General features: G+C 41.1%; 1 protein-coding gene across 1 annotated transcript; it reads left to right on the top strand.

Annotated features, from left to right (window-relative positions):
- Positions 1-491: 491 nt before the first annotated feature.
- Positions 492-20,118, top strand: washc5 (WASH complex subunit 5). The gene is made up of 29 exons (XM_088306430.1): positions 492-636; positions 1,055-1,271; positions 2,313-2,458; positions 2,564-2,648; positions 2,824-2,924; positions 3,481-3,673; positions 4,518-4,670; positions 5,449-5,562; positions 5,684-5,855; positions 6,065-6,192; positions 8,410-8,539; positions 8,926-9,038; positions 9,640-9,806; positions 10,093-10,168; positions 10,267-10,377; positions 10,553-10,693; positions 10,950-11,030; positions 11,129-11,230; positions 11,312-11,491; positions 11,578-11,702; positions 11,819-11,981; positions 12,080-12,182; positions 12,267-12,346; positions 12,453-12,556; positions 18,415-18,544; positions 18,647-18,743; positions 19,015-19,168; positions 19,302-19,389; positions 19,474-20,118. Exons 2-29 carry the CDS (start codon positions 1,086-1,088, stop codon positions 19,528-19,530), a joined length of 3,480 nt encoding a protein of 1,159 aa, XP_088162556.1. The 5' UTR covers positions 492-636; positions 1,055-1,085; the 3' UTR covers positions 19,531-20,118.
- Positions 20,119-22,032: the final 1,914 nt, after the last annotated feature.

Raw genomic sequence — 22,032 nt, 5'->3', positions numbered from 1 at the left:
CCCCAGCGCCAGTTGTTCACGTGTTATCCAAATATGACACCTTGACGCCGCAGTCACTGAGCAAGAACAGGATGTCTATTGTGTAGCAGCAGTGACTACCAGATACAGTGGATCTTTGTTGCCATCTAGCGAATCATGGTGGATTTTAAATATTAACTGCAATTTCACAAGAACAGAGAAACGAGAGCTATCAAATGCTACGGAATAATATATCAGTAGTTTTTCAAGGTATATGAATGATTTTCTAGGTTTGTTTAAAAACGTTTTAACCAAGCATTGTCATTGCTAAATGGAAGATGCGACCACTTGAATTCATTATATTGTTTTTCTAAAATGGTTGAATGTGTTTTATTAGTTTCTATAATTAACAAATGTTAAGATTATTATTATTAAAAAAACAAAAAAAAAACAACCCCTCCACCCCCCCCAAAAAAGACAACAATTTGTGTTTCGTTCGTTTCCGTTCCCGCCCGGCGCGTTGCTTGCAATGAAACAAACGCACCTTATGGTGTGGTCACATGGTTGGTCATGAGGAAGTAAACAGTGTGAAGGAGGGAGAAAAAAAAAATCCCAGAGATAATTGATAAAAATTACCATGTTTTCTGACATTGTATTGGAGCACTGACGCATATCAAGGTACGTGATGTGGGTCATATATTTATATGAATTTGTGTGCAGCATCAAAGCTAATTGAAGTTTCTGTCTTAATGTTAGCTTGGCATTGAAGGAGGGAGCTAATCGAGCGTAGAACATTTTCATTTTTTTCCCCATTAGCTTAGTGCCTGTTTCTGTACATCGTTTAATGGTAGAGGTGCGGTACATAATCACTACTTCAAATGGTGTGATAGTTTTGGACATGTTAGCACAGGACCTAGTGTGGATTCGTATTTGGTATTAAAGAAGTAGTAGTATACACATGGAAGACTGTAGCAAAGTGCATTGTTGCTGCTAATATGACGTGTCTTGTATCTGTAATTTGAAAAAAAAAATAAAATTACAGAAAAAAAGAAAACAAAAGAAAAGCGCTGTATTCAAACATTCCGATTACCTTCAGGTGTGGATCCTCGTCATCTCCTCCAACCACTATGGTGGACTTCTTGGCCGAGAACAACCTTTGCGGTCAGGCTATCCTCAGGATAGTTTCCAGGGGAAATGCTATCATTGCCGAGCTTCTGCGCCTCTCTGACTTCATCCCTGCAGTCTTCAGACTCAAAGACAAGAGTGATCAGCAGAAATATGGAGACATTATCTGTGACTTCAGCTACTTTAAGGTATGGACTTGTTATGGAGTCATCCGTCCATCCATCCATTATCTGAGCTGCTTATCCTCACAAGGCCCAGCTGTCAACGGGCAGAAGGTGGAGTTCACCCTGGACAGAGCCGGACAATTGTAGGCCACACAAAAACAAGCATCCATTCACGCTCACAATCACGCCGAGGGACAATTTAGAGTGTCCAATCAACTTACCATTCATGTCTTTGGAATGTGGGAGGAAACCAGAGGACCTGTAGAAAACGGCCACAGCCACGGGGAGAACATTCAAACCCCACACAAGAACCTTATGTCAGAGTTGGGCATCAGCCGCAACGTGCTACCTTTGTAGATGTTAGTTTATTGCCTCCATGCTGTTATGAAAGGGAGGTTTATATTGTATTAAATAATTTTGTCAATTGCGCTTTCGGACTCTGTTGCTAACACAGCCATGAAAATCAAGTTACCCACAATCCTTCTGTTTTATATCACTGATAACTCAGATAACTACTAATGCGCATGTGCGTTGTAGACATGCAAACAGCCACCAGGAGATGAAAAATTTTTCAGAGGAAAACACAGTGCCAAATAATTAAATATAAATATAACCGACGCATAGTCTAGTAACATTTAATTGTCAACGTGGTCGTGATTAGTCCATTAATCTTGGCAGACCTAGTGTCAAACAAGTAATATACACAAAATGCGCTTGCAGTTTGTTTACAGCAAAGGCATGAGAAGAGGGGCTATGGTTAACATGGCGTTGCAAATTGATTCTTTTAGTTTTTACATTGATACATATTTTAAGCAATTTTCTCTCTCGCTCTCTCTACACACACACAAATACATATACTTTTTATCTTTACTTTGCTTTTAATTGTCTTAAATTCTGTTGTTTGTGTGTGTGTTTTAATGTCTTTACTTCAATTATTTTATTTGTAAATGCCTTTAAATGTTGTTGTGTTTTAATTATGTGCAGCACATTAGTTTTCTTGTGTGTGAAATGCGTTGCTCATTAAAATGTTTGTGTCATTCTCTCAAACCACTCATGATTCTCTAGGGCCCAGAGTATTATGAGGGAAAGCTGGAGGCCAAACCTGATCTTCAGGACCTGGATGAAGAGTTTAGAGAAAACAACATTGAGATTCTTTCAAGATTCTATCTAGCTTTTGAGAGTGTCCACAAATACATAGTGGATCTGAATAGGTAAACATTACGTTCTCTTTGACTTGCGCTTCATCGCAAACGAATGACTGAGTTTAAAATTAGATGTTGACGATGAATCTTATGTCTTGTTTATTTTCTCTCTAGATACTTGGATGACTTACATGAGGGTGTTTATATTCAGCAGACCCTGGAGACTGTGCTTCTAAATGAGGACGGAAAACAGCTACTTGTAAGTGATGAAACAGTTGTAAAAGCTTACTTTGCATTTCTTTATACTGAGTTCACGCCAAAGCTATCTTGTTGTTTGCCACTGATATGCAGCCTGATTTGAGTATGTTGCGCTTGGAACTATTTAGAAAGACACTACAGAAGAAAGTTTAAAGTGTTTTCTTTCCCTCTCCCAGTGTGAGGCGCTCTACCTGTATGGTGTTATGTTGCTTGTTATTGACCAAAAAATTGAAGGGGATGTCCGAGAAAGAATGCTTGTCTCCTACTACAGATACAGGTAGATTTATGACTCACATTCACTTGCATGCAAATAAACACACACCTTTTCTATTGGCTCAAGTTACAGATCAATGTTAGACCTTACTGACAGCGGAATATATTTACTGTTACTCCTCCGGGCTTCATATTGACCGAGCTTCTTACTTTACATACCGTATTTTCACGACCAAAGGATGCACCGTATTGAAGGCTGCAATCTCAGGTGTGAGTGCTATTTCTGTATTTAACACATATATAGGGCGCAGTCTATTATTGGGTGCAGAGATGTCAAAACACATCTTAGGTTATCATGCATGCACGCTAAAACATGCGCTAGCATGTATGGGTTTTATCTTTATAAATTATTGACCAATCTAAAGTGTTGAAAATGGATTGCTCTCCTAAATGATGCAATGTTAATGTTTGAATACAATTAATTTTTTGGGAGTTTCCTGAAAAGTGGCTTTTGTATTTTGGAGGTACAAGGTTTCAGCCTGACGCCAGTATGTGCTGAGCACATACCTATTCATATGAATAACTACTTTGTTTTGAAATGACATGTATTATATCTTCAGTGCCACAAGGTCTTCAGCTGACTCCAACATGGACGACATCTGCAAGCTCCTGCGCAGCACCGGCTTCTCCACCCAGCCTGGAGCCCGTCGGCCTAGCAACTACCCAGAAAGCTACTTTCAGAGGGTTCCCATTAGTGCCACATTCATTAGTATGGTCATTGGGAGACTGCGCTCTGACGACATCTACAACCAAGTAAGAAACACTTGCCTTAAAAGGATTGCTCATTAGTTCCAGGCATTATGGCTGCCCCCCTGAGATGAAAAAAACAGGTGGATTCTGTTGCAAAGCTCATATTCCACAAACACATTATAAATCAGAATGTCATGTTTGTGAATGTGCACACGAACTCGTTATATTTCTGACATTTAGCTACACTATAGTCGTGTCAATTTGAAGAAGGTAGACAGTGGCTGACAGCAGCCAGCAGGCGGGCATGGATCTTTAAAATCCTAAAACAAAATATGAAAACTGAGCTTGTTAGTGAAAAATGTGCCATCTGGACTGATACTTTAAACCGTTAAAGGCAGAGTATGTAGAAATTTTGGATTTTTCAATGTTCATTCATTTTAGGAATGCACTATTAATTTCCATAATATCCCAAAAATGTTCTATCACATCAATGTACATTTTTTTTATAGAATCTTAGTTCTAGTAATTGTTTATGGTACAACAACATGTTTCACCGCCATCTTTCTGCTATGGACACCCGAAGGAGACAATTACCCAATCACAAATTTGCTGGCTCAATGATGACAGCATGTATAACATATACAATGCACTTACTTTGTCACTTGAGGGAATAGTATAAGTAATTGGTCATAATATTTGTGTGGCACCTCTGGTGAAAATATATAGGATAGGCTTGCAAATTGTGGTCTCTCTAAGGCACCGAAGCACGTGCTTCAAACTTAGGTCATTGCATTCTATTAGTTCACTACTAAATGGTAAGTGCATTTTACACAATGTACCTTTAAAGTTGTAAATGGGCTGTATTCTATTCTATTCTATAAATACACATTTTCTCCCCATTTTAAAGGTGTCTGCTTACCCTCTACCAGAACATCGTAGTACAGCACTGGCTAATCAGGCATCCATGCTGTATGTCTGCCTTTACTTCAGCCCGTCCATACTGCAAACCCAGCAGGCCAAGATGAGAGAGATCGTGGACAAGTACTTCCCTGACAACTGGGTATGACTGTCAATGGGTATCTTCTGTGGTTAGACTGAGGCCTTTTATTTGTTTTTTGGCATTAAAAGTAGGTGTTTTTCAAGTCGTCGCTTATTTCCTAATTTCTCCAAAATTAATAAATAAAAATGAAAATGCTAACTAATTTCAGTTTCCTGATCAAAAAATATAGGAACCGAGCTTGTTAGTGAAAAATGGTCCATCTTGGATCTTGTACTCCTTTAAGAAAACCTGAGTTACATCGAAGGACTATTTGTTAAAAAAAAACAACAAAAAAAAACGCAAAAAAGAACTCTTATGACTCTAAGATACATTTTTGTTAGCTTTCATGGAAAATGCATATATTAAGCCATAGGAGAAAAATCCTACGTATCCAAAATTGTAATTAGCATCAAAACCTGTTGCAAATCATGACATTTCATTTGTTAATGGTAACGACATTTTGGTATTAAAAATACGAGAAATATTATTTCAGAAAAATGTTTTTCTTTGGAACAATTCGTCACTATGATGCGAAAAACACATTTGTTTTCTTTTTCTTTTCATTTTTACCTCAATGTTTCTACGTTACAGACATCACCTTTAACATGAACGTTTTAAAAAATGACAAAATTGGACATGTTTTATTTTCATAGGACAGCGACAAATTATTACCTTTTGAATTATAATAACTGCCAATAATTGAAATATATCAGTTATTTTTCCGAATTCAATAGGGTATGTCCTCATGGTGTTTGATCAAATTATGACATTGAACCATTTTCATCTTGTCCCTCCACAGGTTATCAGTATCTACATGGGGATCACAGTGAATCTGGTGGAGTCTTGGGAGCCATACAAAGCTGCTAAAACTGCCCTCAACTATACGCTCGATTCAGCTAACGTCAAAGAACAGGTACAATAAAATTGCACTTACATCAGTGCCACTCAGGTACTGACTGACAAGTACAATATGAATATATGAATATGTGAGCTTTGAAACTTGGATAATTAACGTAACGGTGGTATGTTTCTAGGCAACCCGCTATGGTACTAGCATGGAGACCCTTCGGCCTCAGGTGCAGCAGCTGCTGAAGGAAGGTTTCCTAAGAGAAGAGATCATTCTGGACAACATTCCTAAATTGCTTAACTGCCTGAGGGACTGCAATGTTGCCATTCGCTGGCTGATGCTGCATTCTGCAGAGTCAGGTAATACTAATTATGCTTGCTCTTTGTTTTCAGCTATCTTTAGATAGCTTACCAAAAAGATAAATAATGCATCAGTAGTGTTCAATGTTACCTATGGGGGCAAACATGCTAAATGCTTTGAAGATTTTAAGTTCGGTCCACTTAAATATTTTTTTTTACCACGTACAATATTGATGTACTGCTGACAAGAATGTGTCAATGTCTAACAGCCTATGACCCGAACAATAAGAAACTACGTCAGATCAAAGACCAAGTGCTTACTGACTCCAAGTACAACTCCAAGATCCTCTTTCAGCTTCTACTCGATGCAGCGCAGCTCGAATTTACCCTCAAGGAGGTGAGCGTTTTTACAATATTACTCAAGGGCAAGAAATTCTTAGTATTTCCATCAAGGTTATAGAGGTGGATATTAAAGCTTTTTTTTTTTTAAATCACCAAAATAATTGACAGATTTATCGATTATTAATTTAATCGTTATTTGCTAGTTATGTGTTTCATGTTATTTAGCCTTCTTTGTCTGCGTTGTGGACCCAGGCGCGATGCTTGGAGGAAGGTGGTGGGGAACTGGACGGCCCTCTTGGTCCGCCTGCTAGCTTGTAAGCTAGTACGCTCGCGGACCATCGTTTTTAACTGTACAATTTGTGGCTGTCCCATCCCATGCATACTTTGTGGGTCCATGCAACAGAGATCCTTAAGGGAACGTGAGCTGTTCATCACGTTCGCAAGCCCACAAGGACATTGCGTGCACACGGTAGCCTTTGTGTGCTAACTACAGCTCGCTTCCAGACTCGACTGTCCTTATGTCAGAAATTAAATCGATGATAGCGATCTAATATTTAAAAAAACGAGTTTCAATAAAATAGGTTTATTTTAATTGTTCCGCATAACAGGACTCCTGGTCATAATATTAATACGATTGCATTGCCTAGGTCCCGTATTGTACCTCGAGCAACTATAAACGCGGCGAGAAATTACAGACTCCATACCCATCCTTACAGGCTCACTAATCGCCTGCAACCCGACCTGCTCTGATATGAACTGTCATGGAAGGCTCAAACTCAAACAATCTGTTTCTGGAAAGAGTGATGGCGCCTTTCCAGTTAGGGTGAAGGCCGGCCATCTTCAGCAGGTCAGGTCGGCCCCAGAAAGAAGGCCAATTATCTTCAAACTGCAGTCCTTGCTCAGTACAAGAGCTAGCCAGCCACCGATTAAGCGAGAATAATCTGCTAAACCTCTCAATCATTGCCTCTCGCAGGCAAGGGGCCAGAGACAATTCCTCAATGCCGACTCTTCTTTCTGGCGAGATCACAAGTCCGTGCTATGTTTTTTTTTTGTGATCTCTGATTGCTTCATACTAGTATCATTGGAGCCAACTTGTATCACTATATCTGAATAGCTAGCGTTGCTTGCACTATGCTGGTGTCTAGGTCTCATGCGTGCCAGCCCCATAAGATTAGCTTCAATGTCGGGTGCTCTGGCCCCAGGAATACACATTACTGTGGCTGGATTTTCAAACTTAATGTTGCGGGTAATGGTGACCTATAACTAAAGTGCGCGAGCCAGAAGACCGAATTGGAATGGAACTGCTATGTGTCTTAACAGGCCCACCACGATTAGTTGGGCCATTTACGGCCAATGCTAACCAGACTAGCAGGTTGGCTACAACCCGTGGTAACAGTCGTGTCCGCCACATTTACGCTTACCACATTGTTGTGCTCTAGCTGGCGGACACGTCCCTCTAGCAGGGAAAGTCTTTCCATGAGAAGGGTGCAAGTGTTTCATGTGGTGGTGCACGAAACCATAGTTGCGTTTACTCGCCCGGTGGATAAAGACAAACGAGCAGCCGAAGACAGGTGCGCGCACTCGTGACTCGTGACCAGAAAGGAAACATGTGGAAGTGCAACTCGACTGAGAGATAAACTTCCAAAGCCATGCTGCTATGAAAGTTTACATTGTGTTAAGTATTTTTGTGAATGGGCCCACTTTTGGACTTTGTTGCTACCATTAACACGGTTTAGACATGAAACACACCCACAAATGCTTCTGTTTTTGGTCACGGATGACCCGGATTACCACTAACGCCCATGTGCATTGCAGACAGTCATTGTGCATATGCAGTTCGTTTACATCTCAGACAGCTATGGTTAACATGGCGCTGCGAATCATCCATTCATCCACCCATTATCTGTACCGCTACTACTCATGAGGGTTGGGAGCGTGCTGTAGCCTATCCCAGCTGTCTTCGGGCACTAGGCGTGGTACACACTGAACTGGTTGTCAGCCAATCCCCGGGCACACAAAGAAAAAACAAATAATTATGTTGGTGCTCTAGTGACCGCAGGAATTGTTGGACAGACAAGAGAAATTTTTTGAGCGATCAGCACAATCTGAGTTTCTTGTTCAGCATGTTATCCGCTCTGTTGTTTCTTAACATACTGCATGGTAGCATATGGCTCGTTAATTAGGAGATGACACAAATAGAATCTTTTCATTATATAACTCACCTGACTAATCCTTCCTCATCAACTGCACATCTGTGCTGGTCCTTCTCCAGATGTTCAAGCAGATGCTGTCAGAGAAACAGATCAAATGGGAGAGCTACAAGAAGGAGGGCTCAGAAAGAATGACCGAACTGGCCGAAGTCTTCTCTGGAGTGAAACCGCTCACAAGGGTGGAAAAGAACGGTGAGTTCGGTTCACAAGCAAGTATAGAGTGGGAGGATTATTGCAATCATGTCTCATGAGCACAAAAATGATTTCTTATATTTTAGGCAGAATGCATGGTAGGTTAATTGAACATTCCAAATTGTACCTAGGTGTGATTGTGAGTGTGAATGCTTGTTCGTCTGTGTGCCCTGACATTGGCTGGCAACCAGTTCAGAATGCACCCTGCCTACTGCCCGATGACAGCTAGGATAGACTCCAGCACGCCTGCAACCTTCGTGAGGAGAAGCGAATCGGATAATGGATGGATGGATGATAAAATTGTCAAAAGTGTATAGATAATAAAAGATAATGCGATGATTAGTTTACTGTTGTGACCTAATGTTTGTGTTCTGTCACCTTCACAGAAAATCTACAAGCCTGGTTTAGAGAAATCTCAAAACAGATTGAATCTTTGAACTATGAGGACTCAACAGCTGCTGGTAGGAAGACGGTCCAACTCATCCAGGCTCTTGTCGAGGTGAGCACGAAAATGTATTTGAGCAGAACCTCCAAAATAGAATCATATAATATTTTTTTGTTACTTTTGTAACATTGTGACCTGCTATCTGTTTGATGGACATGATTATGCACCACTGTGGTTCGCAGGGCTGCCTCACAGCCGAGAGGCCCTTTGTTTAAAATCTCAGCTACAGACCCTGCTTTGGGGAATTTGGGTGATCTTCTTGAGTAATGTATTTTTTTTTCCGGAGTACTGCTCTCCCTGAGTACTCCCACGTTCCAAAAAACTGCGTATAAAGTTAATTGAAGACTATAAGTTGTCCAAAAGTGGAGAAAAACAGGAGAGAGCACTCCTTTCACAACAAACATATACTTTAAGCGTGGCATACTCTCTCTTTTCTCTTCCTATATGGAGTTTGAATTACATCATTGGTTTCACTAAGCTAACGATCAACCAGATACAATACAGTATATATGTACTATATTTGCAAATAGTATTTTGGCCCAGCCCGGCCAACGTCAGTTAAGTTCATTTGAAGCTGGGGCAACTGGCCACTGTCAATGTAGAACCCTGTTACATATACATGTTATGAATGCAGTTTTTTCCGCTTGATCCCCAGGTTCAGGAGTTCCACCAGTTAGAGTCTAACCTGCAGGTCTGTCAGTTTCTGGCAGACACAAGAAAATTCCTCCATCAAATGATTCGCACCATCAATATTAAGGAAGAGGTTCTCATTACAATGCAGATAGTGGGAGACTTGTCATACGCTTGGCAGATCATTGACAGGTAGGCACTCTCGAATACATGATAAAAACATATGCCACAGTGAGTGACAAATGACATTCATACAGTTTTAAGTTAAAAAAATAACACCTAATATTTCCATTCCTGGAATGTCGCATACATAATTGATTTTATACTCTGCAATGTCTTATTAATTCATCTGTATATAGGTAGCAGATGATGCAGGTGCTGTGTGCGTTGTCACCGTGTTTGTTATGAAAAACAGATTTCATTAGTTTCTTTTCCTATAACACGCATTTTGCTACCCGGCGCATGTTTTACCCTGCAGCTTCACATCCATTATGCAAGAGAGCATCCGTGTCAGTTCATCCATGGTCACAAAACTGCGAGCTACCTTTTTGAAGGTGAGGCCAATTTTTACGCCGTCTGCATGGATAACTAGAATTGTTTGACACTTCCAAACAATGATCTTAAAATCAATTCTTTGCGTTTGTGAGACCAGCTGGCATCGGCTTTGGACCTTCCATTGCTGCGCATCAACCAAGTCAACAGCGCTGACCTGCTGAGTGTTTCGCAGTTCTACTCGGGAGAATTGGTGGCCTATGTCAGAAAGGTTGAATACGTTCTGTATTTAGCATTCAAATAATTACCTAGAGCTCTTAACTCTAATTGTACTGTTTCCTGTAGTATTTTACATTTTATTTTGTGATTTCTTCAATGTTACATTTTCTCTTCTCAGCTTCAAGTATCAATTTTCATTACTTACTGTCTTTACCTGATGTTTTTAGGTACTGCAGATCATCCCAGAGAGCATGTTCACCTCTCTGGCCAAGATCATAAAGCTTCAGATCCATGATATCATTGAGGTGCCCACACGGCTGGACAAGGACAAATTGAAGGACTACTCCCAGCTGGCGGCGCGCTATGAAGTACAGATGCTGATTAGTTTGTAATGGTCTCACACATATCACATCTACTGTGTAAAATTGAAAGCTGAATTATTCAAAAAGGCTTAACGATGTTTTCTTGTGGAAATATGAATGTGATCACACTGCAGCTCTTATTGGAGCAATTTTTCCCTAGGAACACAACGATCAAAGAAGAACACATTCATTACTCATTATTATTCTTTTTTTTCATAAACATTTGGCATTAATGATTCGTCTTTGTGCTTTCACATGACAGGTGGCAAAGCTCACCCATGACATCTCCATTTTTACCGAGGGTATCTTGATGATGAAGACCACTTTAGTTGGAATCATCAAGGTTGCTTGTTCGTGCATGGCATATATTTAAACTTGTGACACAGACTTCTTTGATACATTGTGCAAAGTTAACGTGCAGTATTTGATATGATGTTTTAGGTGGATCCTAAGCAACTTCTGGAGGATGGCATCAGGAAGGAGCTGGTGAAGAGGGTCGCTTATGCTCTGCACAAAGGATTGATTTTCAACCCTAAGGCTAAGGTTAGGCATCAGATTTATATGTGATATTATAATGTTAATATGAATATGTTGTTGTTCATAGTGCATTCTCAATTATTTCAGACCAGTGAGTTGATGCCCAAGTTAAAAGACATGGCAGCCACCATGGACGGATTCTACAGGTCATTTGAGTACATCCAGGACTATGTCAGTATATATGGCCTTAAAATTTGGCAGGAGGAAGTGTCCCGAATCATCAACTACAACGTAGAACAAGAATGCAACAGTTTTCTGAGGGCTAAGGTTGGATTCAGTAATGGCAGGGCAACACTAATTTTTTTCCAGCATATATCAGTAGATTATTTATTTCTGTTGTTGATCTTGATCAGATCCAAGACTGGCAGAGTGTGTACCAGTCCACTCACATTCCCATCCCCAAGTTTCCCTCTGTGGATGAGTCTGCCACCTTCATTGGCCGTCTCTGCAGAGAAATTATCAGAATCACGGATCCTAAGTATGGATACATGAGACCTAGAAACTACAGATAATTGATGTTTTTCTGATTAAAAAAAAAAAAAGCTAAGTCATATGTTGCAGCAAAATGAATGTGTACCTAAATATTTTTCACAGGCTAACGTGCTACATTGACCAAATGAACACCTGGTATGACCTGAAGAGCCACCAGGAAGTGACCAACAACAGACTGTTCTCAGAGATCCAGAGCTCTTTGGGAACTTTTGGCCTCAATGGACTGGACCGTTTGCTGTGCTTTATGATTGTCAAGGAGCTACAGGTAATGAGTTTCCAGACTGCAGTTAGTGTACAATATATATTGTTTCAGTTCTTCATTCCAGTGAATGTGGACCTCAATATGTGTGCATCTTCATTTAGAATTTCCTGACAATGATTCAGAAGACCATTCTGAAGGATAAAGCGGCATTAGAGGTCTTTAAAGCCATGCTGGTTGCTGTCAGTCCAGTTCAGGGCATTGTGGGTAGGTAATAATTGAAAAAAACACCTTGGATATTTTGGGGGATTATGTGACAAAAATATGGAATGTATTTTCCTTTTCTGATAGGTAATGCCAGCAAAGTATATGCCAGTGCTGTAGCCAAAACACCTAAAATCTGGGGGCAATATTTGGAGGTCATCATGAAGGTAGTACTACGTGTGGTAATTTCATGTTTGCGAATAATAAACAGAGCTATAATTCTTTTTACAATAAGAAGAAAATGCCTAACCTAATGTTGAATGTTTGTTGTAGGTTGGTCAAATGCAAATTCTTCGACAGCAAATTGCTAATGAGTTGAACTACTCCTGCAAGTTTGATTCCAAACATCTGGCGGCTGCCCTCGAAAACATTAACAAGTCAGTCCAATGCTTATTTTTCTGCTTCACACTGCTGCATGGAACAAAATACAAAAAGTATTACATCTTGGGTTTTGTAATGCTTTAACATTTTCTGTGAATAGATTGCTTCAAACATTAAATTTACTTTAGGCAAAGCACGGCAACTTAATTTATATAACACATTTCATACACAAAGTGTCTCAAGATTACTTAAAGAATGAAATTGATTTTAAAAACCCTAAAATTAAAACTTCATCAAAGGAATGGGGAAAAATCATAGTTTTTATTCTGGATTTAAAAGCACTTATACTTCGGTCGGACTTCACTTCCAATAAATTCTCTCCAAAGCTCACTCCAAGGGCTTCAAAGTTCTCCCTAAAATATTTCGGCACTACTTTTCCATGTTTCTCTGACTACGCATTCTGCTGAAAGACCTCTCACCTCCTGACAACCACCATCACCGCACAAGGTCCGAGCCACACGAGAACCCTACCAAGCATTTGTTTTGCCGCTTCCAGCTGTTTCTTTTCATTTTCTCGTCTGCAATTGAAGTCCCTTCCAGTTGATCAAAAAGTGAGACCCCGCTGACCAGATGTAGGTGCCGACTTTGCTGCTCATTTGGGGTTAAATTTGATGTATCCAACGTCACTAGAGTCATCATTATGCATTCTCATGCTCATCTATTAGATGTCCCATTTCTCTCTTACCTCCCATGCATTTATGATTTTAGGTTTTTTTTTTCAATCGAACTGCATTTAGGCTTGCTATATAATAGGATCTTGTATCGTCTATGATTCAATAGCTGTAGTTAATAAAAATTGCCACCGAAGTCAAATGTGAATTATGTGTGTTTGGGTCAAAATTTTAATCTCTATTTTAGATAAAATAAAAATCCTAATTTACTTTATTGTAGCCCCCTTTATATTTAACGACTGATTTAATTATTTTTTTGTGATTTATCCTCAAAACTAGGGTTGCCTAATATATGGCCCGGGGGCCGGATCAGGCCTGTAACCGGGATTAATCTGGCCCGCGAGTCATTGTTCGGTCGGGTTGTATTTATTTTTATACTTCAGCCACCTTAAATTTGCCAAATGGTCAATGTTAGTTGTATAGAAGTAATCTCTATACCTAACTTAATACACTCAGAACATAATGTGTATCAAACATTTCAATGAAATCGTCAATATGCAAGCCTTCCTTTCAATGTGTTTTGTTTACACTATTTTACATACAAACTTAAATCACGTTTGATTCATATATAAAAAAAAAAGAAAAGAAAAAAAAACATCTTGCTGCACAAATCAAATGTATATGTGTAAATCTGACCAATTCTACTCCTGCTAACAAACACATGACACGTATCAACGTCCTTATAACGTCATTAATTAAATGCATTGCACCACACAATGCATTCTGGGAGCCGTCAATGTGCAAATGTGGTAGATGTGATTTACCAGTCATGCCTGTGGCGATGTTAAAGCTCCTACTGGCAAAGTGTTGCCACCTTCCATGTTCTTGAATGTCACAAAAACAAGTTATTTCAATCCACACACATTACTTTTGTTTGCAACCAACATCTGTAAGATGGGCTGCTCCTTATTATAAAGATAAAGATAAAGATGTCCTTTAATAGTCCCACAATGGGGAAATTTGCAGTGTTAAAGCAGCAAAGATATAGATCACACAGAGGCGGCGGCGTAATGTGGCCGTTAATGTATAACATTAGCAGCAGACATTCATAAAAAGCATGCCACTCTACACAGTATATACGTATATACACAAATCCCGATGTATATACACACTTACATCTCACAACATATACAAGTGTAAGGAAACACTCCTAATGTCTGTCCATGGTACAGAGGGGAAATAAATAAAAACGCTGCAATGGTAAAAAAATACTGAATGATAGAAAATACTGCAATAATAACAATACTGCACTGATAAAAGTACTGTCATGGTAAGAGGACTGAAATGATAGAAAAATACTGCAATGATAAAAGCACTGTAATAGTAGAAGTACTGCAATGATAGAAAATACGACAATGGTAAAAGTACTGTAATGGTATAAGTACTGCAACGATAGAAAAATACTGCAATGATAAAAGTACTGTAATGATAAGAATACTATAATGGTAAACAAAATACAGCATTGGTCACTATTTAAGTACAGCATTGGATGAAGCACAGTAGTAGTGTGTATTGCATCCTAGGACTGCACAATTGCAATAATGCCCACCCGTTTGTAGGCCTGACCTAATGTTCTTGTTAAAAAGTCTGACAGCAGCCAGCAGGAAGGAGCGGCAAAATCTCTCTTTGGTACAGCGAGGGTGTAACAGTCTATCACTGAAGGAGCTGTGAAGTGTTCTAAGAGTGTCATTGAGTGGGTGGGCTGGGTTGTCCAGCATTGATGACAGTTTCGCCGTCATCCTCCTGCCCCCCACTGAGTCCACAGAGTCCAGGGAGCAGCGCAGGACAGAGCTGGCCCTCATCACTAGTTTGTTGTCAGGTTTAATCACCTAAGCATTCACTGAACACAGGCAAAATGAATGAAAGGAAGACAAGAGTTGATCTTTTACTTGCGAGGAGAACGAACGGAAGTGTGTTCAGTTACATCTCCAAATTCGTTCTGGAGCACACTCCGCCGAGCCCTCTATTTTATCAGGGAATTCCCTAACATACAATGAATTTGCACTAAAGAATGTAGGGGGGAGCACCAGCAGGAACATGTAAACATTTCAGACACGAGAGGAAAAACAGACATCAATGGCAGTCGTTAACTGATTGACAAGGCAGATATGCCTTTTAATGCTCTCACACTAAAGTCTCAGTCCTTTTGTTTCAAAGGTGTGTCTCGGGCACACCTCCTTTGATGTTGCAGCTATTGATTCCAGTCTTTAGGCATCCGCATCTCTTGAAGTCTTCTCATCCATATGGTCAAACATAGGACACACTGCGGAACAATTCTTTTGTAATACAAAAAGAGTAAAATATGGGATAACTTATATATGCAAGATGTCCTTTATTAGTCCCACAATGGGGAAATCAACCTAACATTTGTCCAGTCTCTTTTGTGTCCCAGCCTGAGATGCCTCCTACCTAGGAGACCTCTCCATAGAAAATGACCGGTGAAACCACAGAGTCATATAAGTTCCGGAGGAGTGTCCCCTGAACGCCAAAGGACCTCAGCCTCCTGAGTCAGAAGAGTCTGCTCTGACCTTTCCTATAGAGAGCGTCTGTATTGTCGCTCCAGTCCAGTTTATTGTTCAGGTGAACACCCAGGTACTAGTAGGTTGAGACCCTCTCAACGTCTGTTCCCTGGATATTCACTGGTGCAGGTGGAGAGTGCCGACGCTTGCAGAAATCCACCACCAGCTCTTTGGATTTCCCAGCGTTGATTTGGAGGTGGTTCTGCTGACACCAGTCCACAAAACCCTGAGTAACCCCTCTGTACTCCCGATCGTCTCCGTCAGTGATGAGGCTGACAATCGCAGAGTCATCAGAGAACTTCTGCAGGTGACAGGTGGAGGAATTGTATTTGTAGTCCACGGTGTAGAGGGTGAACAGGAAGGGAGCCAGAACAGTTCCCTGCTGTGTTCCTGTGCTGCAGAGGAGCACGTCAGACACACAGTCCTGTGTTCTCACGTACTGTGGCCGGGTTGTGAGGTAGTCGTGGATCCATGTGATGCGGTGGTGGGCCACTCCCGCCTGCTCTAGCTTGTCTCCCCATAGAGTGGGCTGGATGGTGTTGAAAGGACTGGAGAAATCAAAGAACATGATCCTCACAGTGCTCCCCGCCTTCTCCAGGTGGGAGAGTGAAGTGTGGAGCAGGTAGATGATGGCATCATCCGCACTGATGCCAGGCTGGTATGCGAACTGGAGTGGGTCCATTGAGGTGCTGACCAGGGGGCGCAGATGGACGAGGACCAGTCTCTCCAGGGTCTTCATCAGATGAGACGTCAGCGCCACTGGTCTGAAGTTGTTGAGCTCCTTCGGATGGGGGGGTCTTTGGAATCAGAACCAGGCAGGATGTTTTCCACAGCTGGGGGACTCTGCCCAGCTTCAGGCTCAGGTTGAACATGTGCTGGATAATTTCACACAGCTGGTCTGCACAGGATTTGAGGAGCTGGGAGCTAATCCCATCTGGACCCGTTGCCTTCCTTGCATTCATCTTCCTCAGCTGGTTCTTCACCTGAGATGTTGTGAGGAACAAGGCTGAGCAGGAGGAAGTGGTGGTTGTCTGATGTGGCTGGGAACTGAAGCCTGTGGAGAGAGAGAGGGGAGAGTGTTGTGCGCGCCTCCCAGCGAACACTGGGAGTCGCGGAGTGGACCCCAAAATTGCAGACACAGCAAGATGCGAGTTTACAAAGGTATTTATTGCTACAAATAGTATATATTTTCCAATCAATATAATCAATACAATCAGGGTGCCGACAACTAGAGAACTAAACGCGCTGGCGGAAAGGTCACGCCAGGAAAAAAGGAACTGACGGCAAAACAGAAATCGCTTGCAAAAGGCAAGGAACATAGAACTTAAATTGCTTACCGCTGAAGGGCAAGAGGGAGCCAAACGAGCAAACGAGAAAACAAAAGAGAGTAGCCTTAGCTGGATATAAACGAGGGAACAAAAAGCGTCTACTGCAAATGCAGAGCGAGATCGAGAGGTACGAGATCGAGACGTGGGATCATGAGTCGTGAGCGATAAGCAATATTCCGACGCTGAGGAGTCCGTTCCCTTGGCTTAAGTAGCGTGGTAATCATGGTGTTGATCAGAGCCTGGTGCGCAACCGGTGGGCGCGTCTGTTCCGCAAGGGCGGCACGGATCGAGGAGGTAAGGCTGGAGGGAAACGCCCACTCAGCTGGGAAAACAATAACAACAAGACAAGGCATGACAGAGAGAAGAGGGGGAGAGGAGAGAGAGGGGGAGAGAGGGTCTCATTCGCAGAGGCAGGAGGGGTTGGTCGGGGCTGCAGCAGGGGAGACTGAGCGGGGGCAGGCATCTGATCAAACCTATTGAAAAATAGGTTCAACTCATTTGCCCACTGTAGCCCCAGAGCAAAATAATAAGGAGCTTAGCAGCAAAAAGAATGCAAGCAAAAGCAGACCGAAGCAGCAAGTGTTTAAACACTATGAAAGCATAGCTGGACCTTATAACTAAATTTGAATGTAAGTCTAATTGCTTTTAGAATAGAAAAGAATAGAAATCCCTTTATTGTCATTGTACTCAAGTGTGCAACGAGATTAGAGGGCTCCCCTCTCCAGTGCAATACAACAATAATACAGACAAATATATAAATTAGATAAATAAAGAAGACAGTGCAATGGAATTCAGTGCTGAATAGGGCATATAGAAACACATCAGGGTGGTCTCGTGTGTGTGTGAGAGTTCAGTATGGAGATGGCTCTCGGAAAGAAACTGTTTCTCAGTCTATTGGTCCTTGATTTGATGCATCTGTAGCGCCTGCCAGAGGGCAACAGGTCGAACAGGTGTGAGTTTGGGTGGGTATTGTCATTGACGATGTTGAGAGCCCTTCTGAGGCACCGGGCGGTGTAGATGTCCGACAGTGGGGGGAGAGGGCAGCCAATAATCCTTTGCGCTGTTTTGACTGTCCTCTGGAGCCTCACTCTGTCCGCCTCAGTGCAGCCGCTGTACCAGGTGGAGACACAGTACGTCAGCAGGCTCTCGATGGACGAGTGGTAGAAGGCCAGCAGCAGCTTCCTGTCCAGGTTGAATTTCCTGAGGACTCTCAGGAAGTGCAGACGTTGGCGGACCTTCTTTACCACTGCTGTGGTGTTGTGACTCCAAGAAAGGTCATCGTTAATGTATACAATTTTTGTTCATCTATGTTCTTTTGCATTTTTGATCCTTCCAGGTCGCTGCTAGCAGACATTGAAGCCCACTACCAGGACCCGTCGCTGCCCTTCCCAAAAGAGGACAACACTCTTTTATATGAGATCACAGCTTATTTGGAAGCTGCGGGTATTCACAACCCGCTTAATAAGGTTTGTGGAGATTAATATAAATGATGTGGTCTTGTGATCATTCTGGTTTACCTCAAATCAATTTGCAGAATGTTCAGATTTTTATGTTTGTGTTTTTCACAGATATACATCACGACAAAGCGCCTTCCTTTCTTTCCCATCCTCAACTTCCTGTTCATAATTGCACAGCTGCCTAAGCTTCAATACAGCAGAAACCAAGGTTGGTTTCAATTTATTTCCTTCAGAATTAGAACCTGTCAGTCAGTTTATTAAATGATGGGTCCTACATTTTACAGATTACTCTTACTTACAATTCAATAGGAGCATATTGCAAATAAAAAAATCCCTAAATGTGAGGTATTTCTTACAAAAAAAAGGAAAATTGCTTACTTATAAGTGTATGTGTCATGTGCTTTTTTCCATTTTAATGAAACCTATTAATTACTCAGAGTAATTATAATAGTGTACGAATCTGCTTGGACTTCTAACAGGAATGACATGCAGGAAATCCACCGACCCAGTTGACTGGCCTCCCTTAGTGCTTGGCCTGCTCACACTTCTGAAGCAGTTTCACTCCAGATACACACACCAGTTCTTGGCTCTCATTGGTCAGTTCATCCGCTCTATCATGGAACAGTGTACAAGGTAAGGAGGTAGACAAAGTGGCTCAGTTTCCTTAGTCCGTAGTTTTTAATTATGATTGTTTTGTTGTGAATACAAATATGGAATGAATTCAGTTACGAGCTTTCATCTTATTCCTTGTTTTCCCCAATTAAAGTCAGAAGATCCCCGACATGCCCTCGGATGTGGTGGGAGCACTCATGTTCCTGGAAGATTATGTAAAATATACTAAATTGTCACGCAAGGTAAGTCACTCGCAAATTTTGAAAATGAAACATTTGCAGTTAATTTTTTGTAACTGTATCCTTAATTTTGTTTGTTTGTTTAAGGTGGCTGAAGCCCATGTCCCCAGTTTCATTTTTGATGAATTCAGAACTATACTGTGAAGAGCCGTTGGAAGCACCCAGCCAGAAAATAATACCTTTCTTGCCTTTTGTATGCCTTTCATTGTGTAGATCAGGGGTCACCAACCTTTGGAAATTGAGAGCTACTTGTTGGCTACAGATTAGTGTGAAGGACTACCTGTTTGAACACATTTATACTACTACTACTGTAACTATCAATAGACGACACTTTTATAAATCTCTGCCAGAGAAAATTTCAAAATGATCACTTTTACAGCATTCCTAGAAAATCACCATTTCCCATTCCTGGTAAGATTTTTTTGGAAACATGCCCGCGATCTACTCATGAGGCCCTTGAGGGCTTCCGAGGGCACCACGTTGGTGGCCCCTGGTGTAGACCATTGTCTTAAAGCACATGTAACATTGTATTTTATACATAGATAAAATTTGCCTTAGCATTCCTTCTTTCCATTCATCTTACCATTTTGTCATACCACATGTAAATCATAAACATTGTCAATTTGTTGTGAAAAGGGGAGATATTGTGACCCCCAAAAAATATTTTTAACTGCATGTATACAAATAGTTGGGTCTCCAGAAAGTGTGAAAATAAACAGCCAAGTAAATACATTTATTGTGAATGTATTTCTGAAAATACATCTGTGTGAGCAGACTAGTCTGCACTTTTTACATAGTACCTCCCCAAGAGTTTTTAGTGACTTGAAGCTGAGCTGGGAAAAATACTGGATCACTTTTAAGTGGCAGCTGAAGTAAAAGCCCTGCAAAAAAAGTAGTGTTGTAGTGTTTTCATGCAACAGCAGAGCAGCCAAAATTTGAAAAGCCAAACCTTTGGTCACTGGACAAACTCGTTCTATGAACTTAGCCACAGCCGCTTAGCAGGACCAGTCTGAAACTGGTGATAGCAGCTGGTCAAGCGGGTTGCACTGTGACTGAAGGTTCGGCAGTTTGAATCTTGGCTGTTTTGTTTCGCAAGTCCAGCACGAAAGCACAACAAAACCATGCTGGTCTCTGCTGTGTTTTTTTCCAGCAGGGACAGGAGTACTGATGACAGTCTGAAGTGCAACATCAAAGTCAAAGAGTAAACAAACAGCTGCACTGTGCTTTGTTGAATTCGCAGATTAACTTTTGCTTCTGAGGGCTGGTTCTGGGGGCATATGTTTGGCAAAGTGTCTGCTGCACAACACACATGAGGCCATGAGTGTGTGTTGAAATTATAGATTTGGGTCTCTTAAGTGCAGCTACCTCTCGTTCCACCCCACGGTGCCATGGTAATGAAATTCATACTCACCATTGGCCCTGCAATATATGCGGCACAATGAGTTCTAACTTATTTGCATTAGACAGGCTGCTCTCTTCAAGAGGGTAATTTCAGCAACACAATAAAAGAATGGGTGTGAAAAGTGGTCTGTTATTCTTGAACGTTACTGTGTTTTTAAACGATTTACATTTTTGCTGTAATTTATATTTAGGGCGGCAGCAGGTCTTCTGTAAAAATTTGGCTTTGGAACTGGATGGTCATAGTCTAGGTCCAGCTACAGAAAAAAAAAATTTAGTTGCTGCTTGCTGGCTGCCGTTGAAGCACAATATAGCAATTATACTGAACTAGCAGGTACCCTGCTGTAACACCTCAAATTTCCCCATTGTGGGACTAATAAAAGACATCTTATCTTATCTTAATTCACCAACCCCACCCCTTCCAGCTCAAGAGGTTCAGGACGGTTTGCGTGCATCTGTACAATCTAGCTCTCTATGGTGTGTAACTCAAAACATAATTTCTCCATGATGGATTATTATGAGTACTGTGTGGAGATTTCATTAAAGACATGTCAGAGATCAGTTGAATCAACAGTTTATATTCTCAAGAACAAAAACACAATAACAGAACATAACACTCAGTTTTCATCCATAAGGTCAGTCAAGAAAGTTGGATTTTTTTTTAAACTTTTGACGAAGTAACAAAACTAATTAAATGTCTTCTTTACTGTCAAAATAGAAGATTCAGCACTAGATGAGTAAACTTCCTGCATGAAGTTACTGAGTTGCTCTTCAGTTGGTGCATCTGTTCTTAAATTTCAGCTCATTGCTTTGTGTGTCAATTGGGTACCTACTAGTTCAGTATAATTTACTCTTTTGCTTTATGGCAGAGCTGAAATCAATGTTCTCCATCTTGCTGGGGGAAATACCTTTCATAGATTTAGGGAGCCAGTGTAATTTCTTATCCGGGACGGTCAGCGACTCTTACTTTCACAGTTTCCTCAACAGTGAAAAGTAAAGACACAATATGGGTACGGGCTTCTCCCAAGACCTCCATGCAGCTGCAGTGAGCAGAGAGGACATTCCCATCAGGCTGAATGATGATCCAGGGCGACAATGAGGCATCATTTAATTGCTGTATGTTCTGAACCTGTGATGATAGAAAGAAAATTATTAAACTGGTGCAATCAGGTGAGAATAGAATTTGCAGCGGAATAAGACCCAGCAATGACAAACATAAATTCAGAAGTATGATTATTTCATTGAACT

Source organism: Idiotropiscis lumnitzeri, chromosome 10 (assembly GCF_059441095.1).
Source record: "Idiotropiscis lumnitzeri isolate Australia: NSW breed Sydney's pygmy pipehorse chromosome 10, RoL_Ilum_1.0, whole genome shotgun sequence".
Classification (NCBI taxonomy): Eukaryota; Metazoa; Chordata; class Actinopteri; order Syngnathiformes; family Syngnathidae; genus Idiotropiscis; species Idiotropiscis lumnitzeri.
This window is presented reverse-complemented; position numbering and strand designations above follow the sequence as displayed.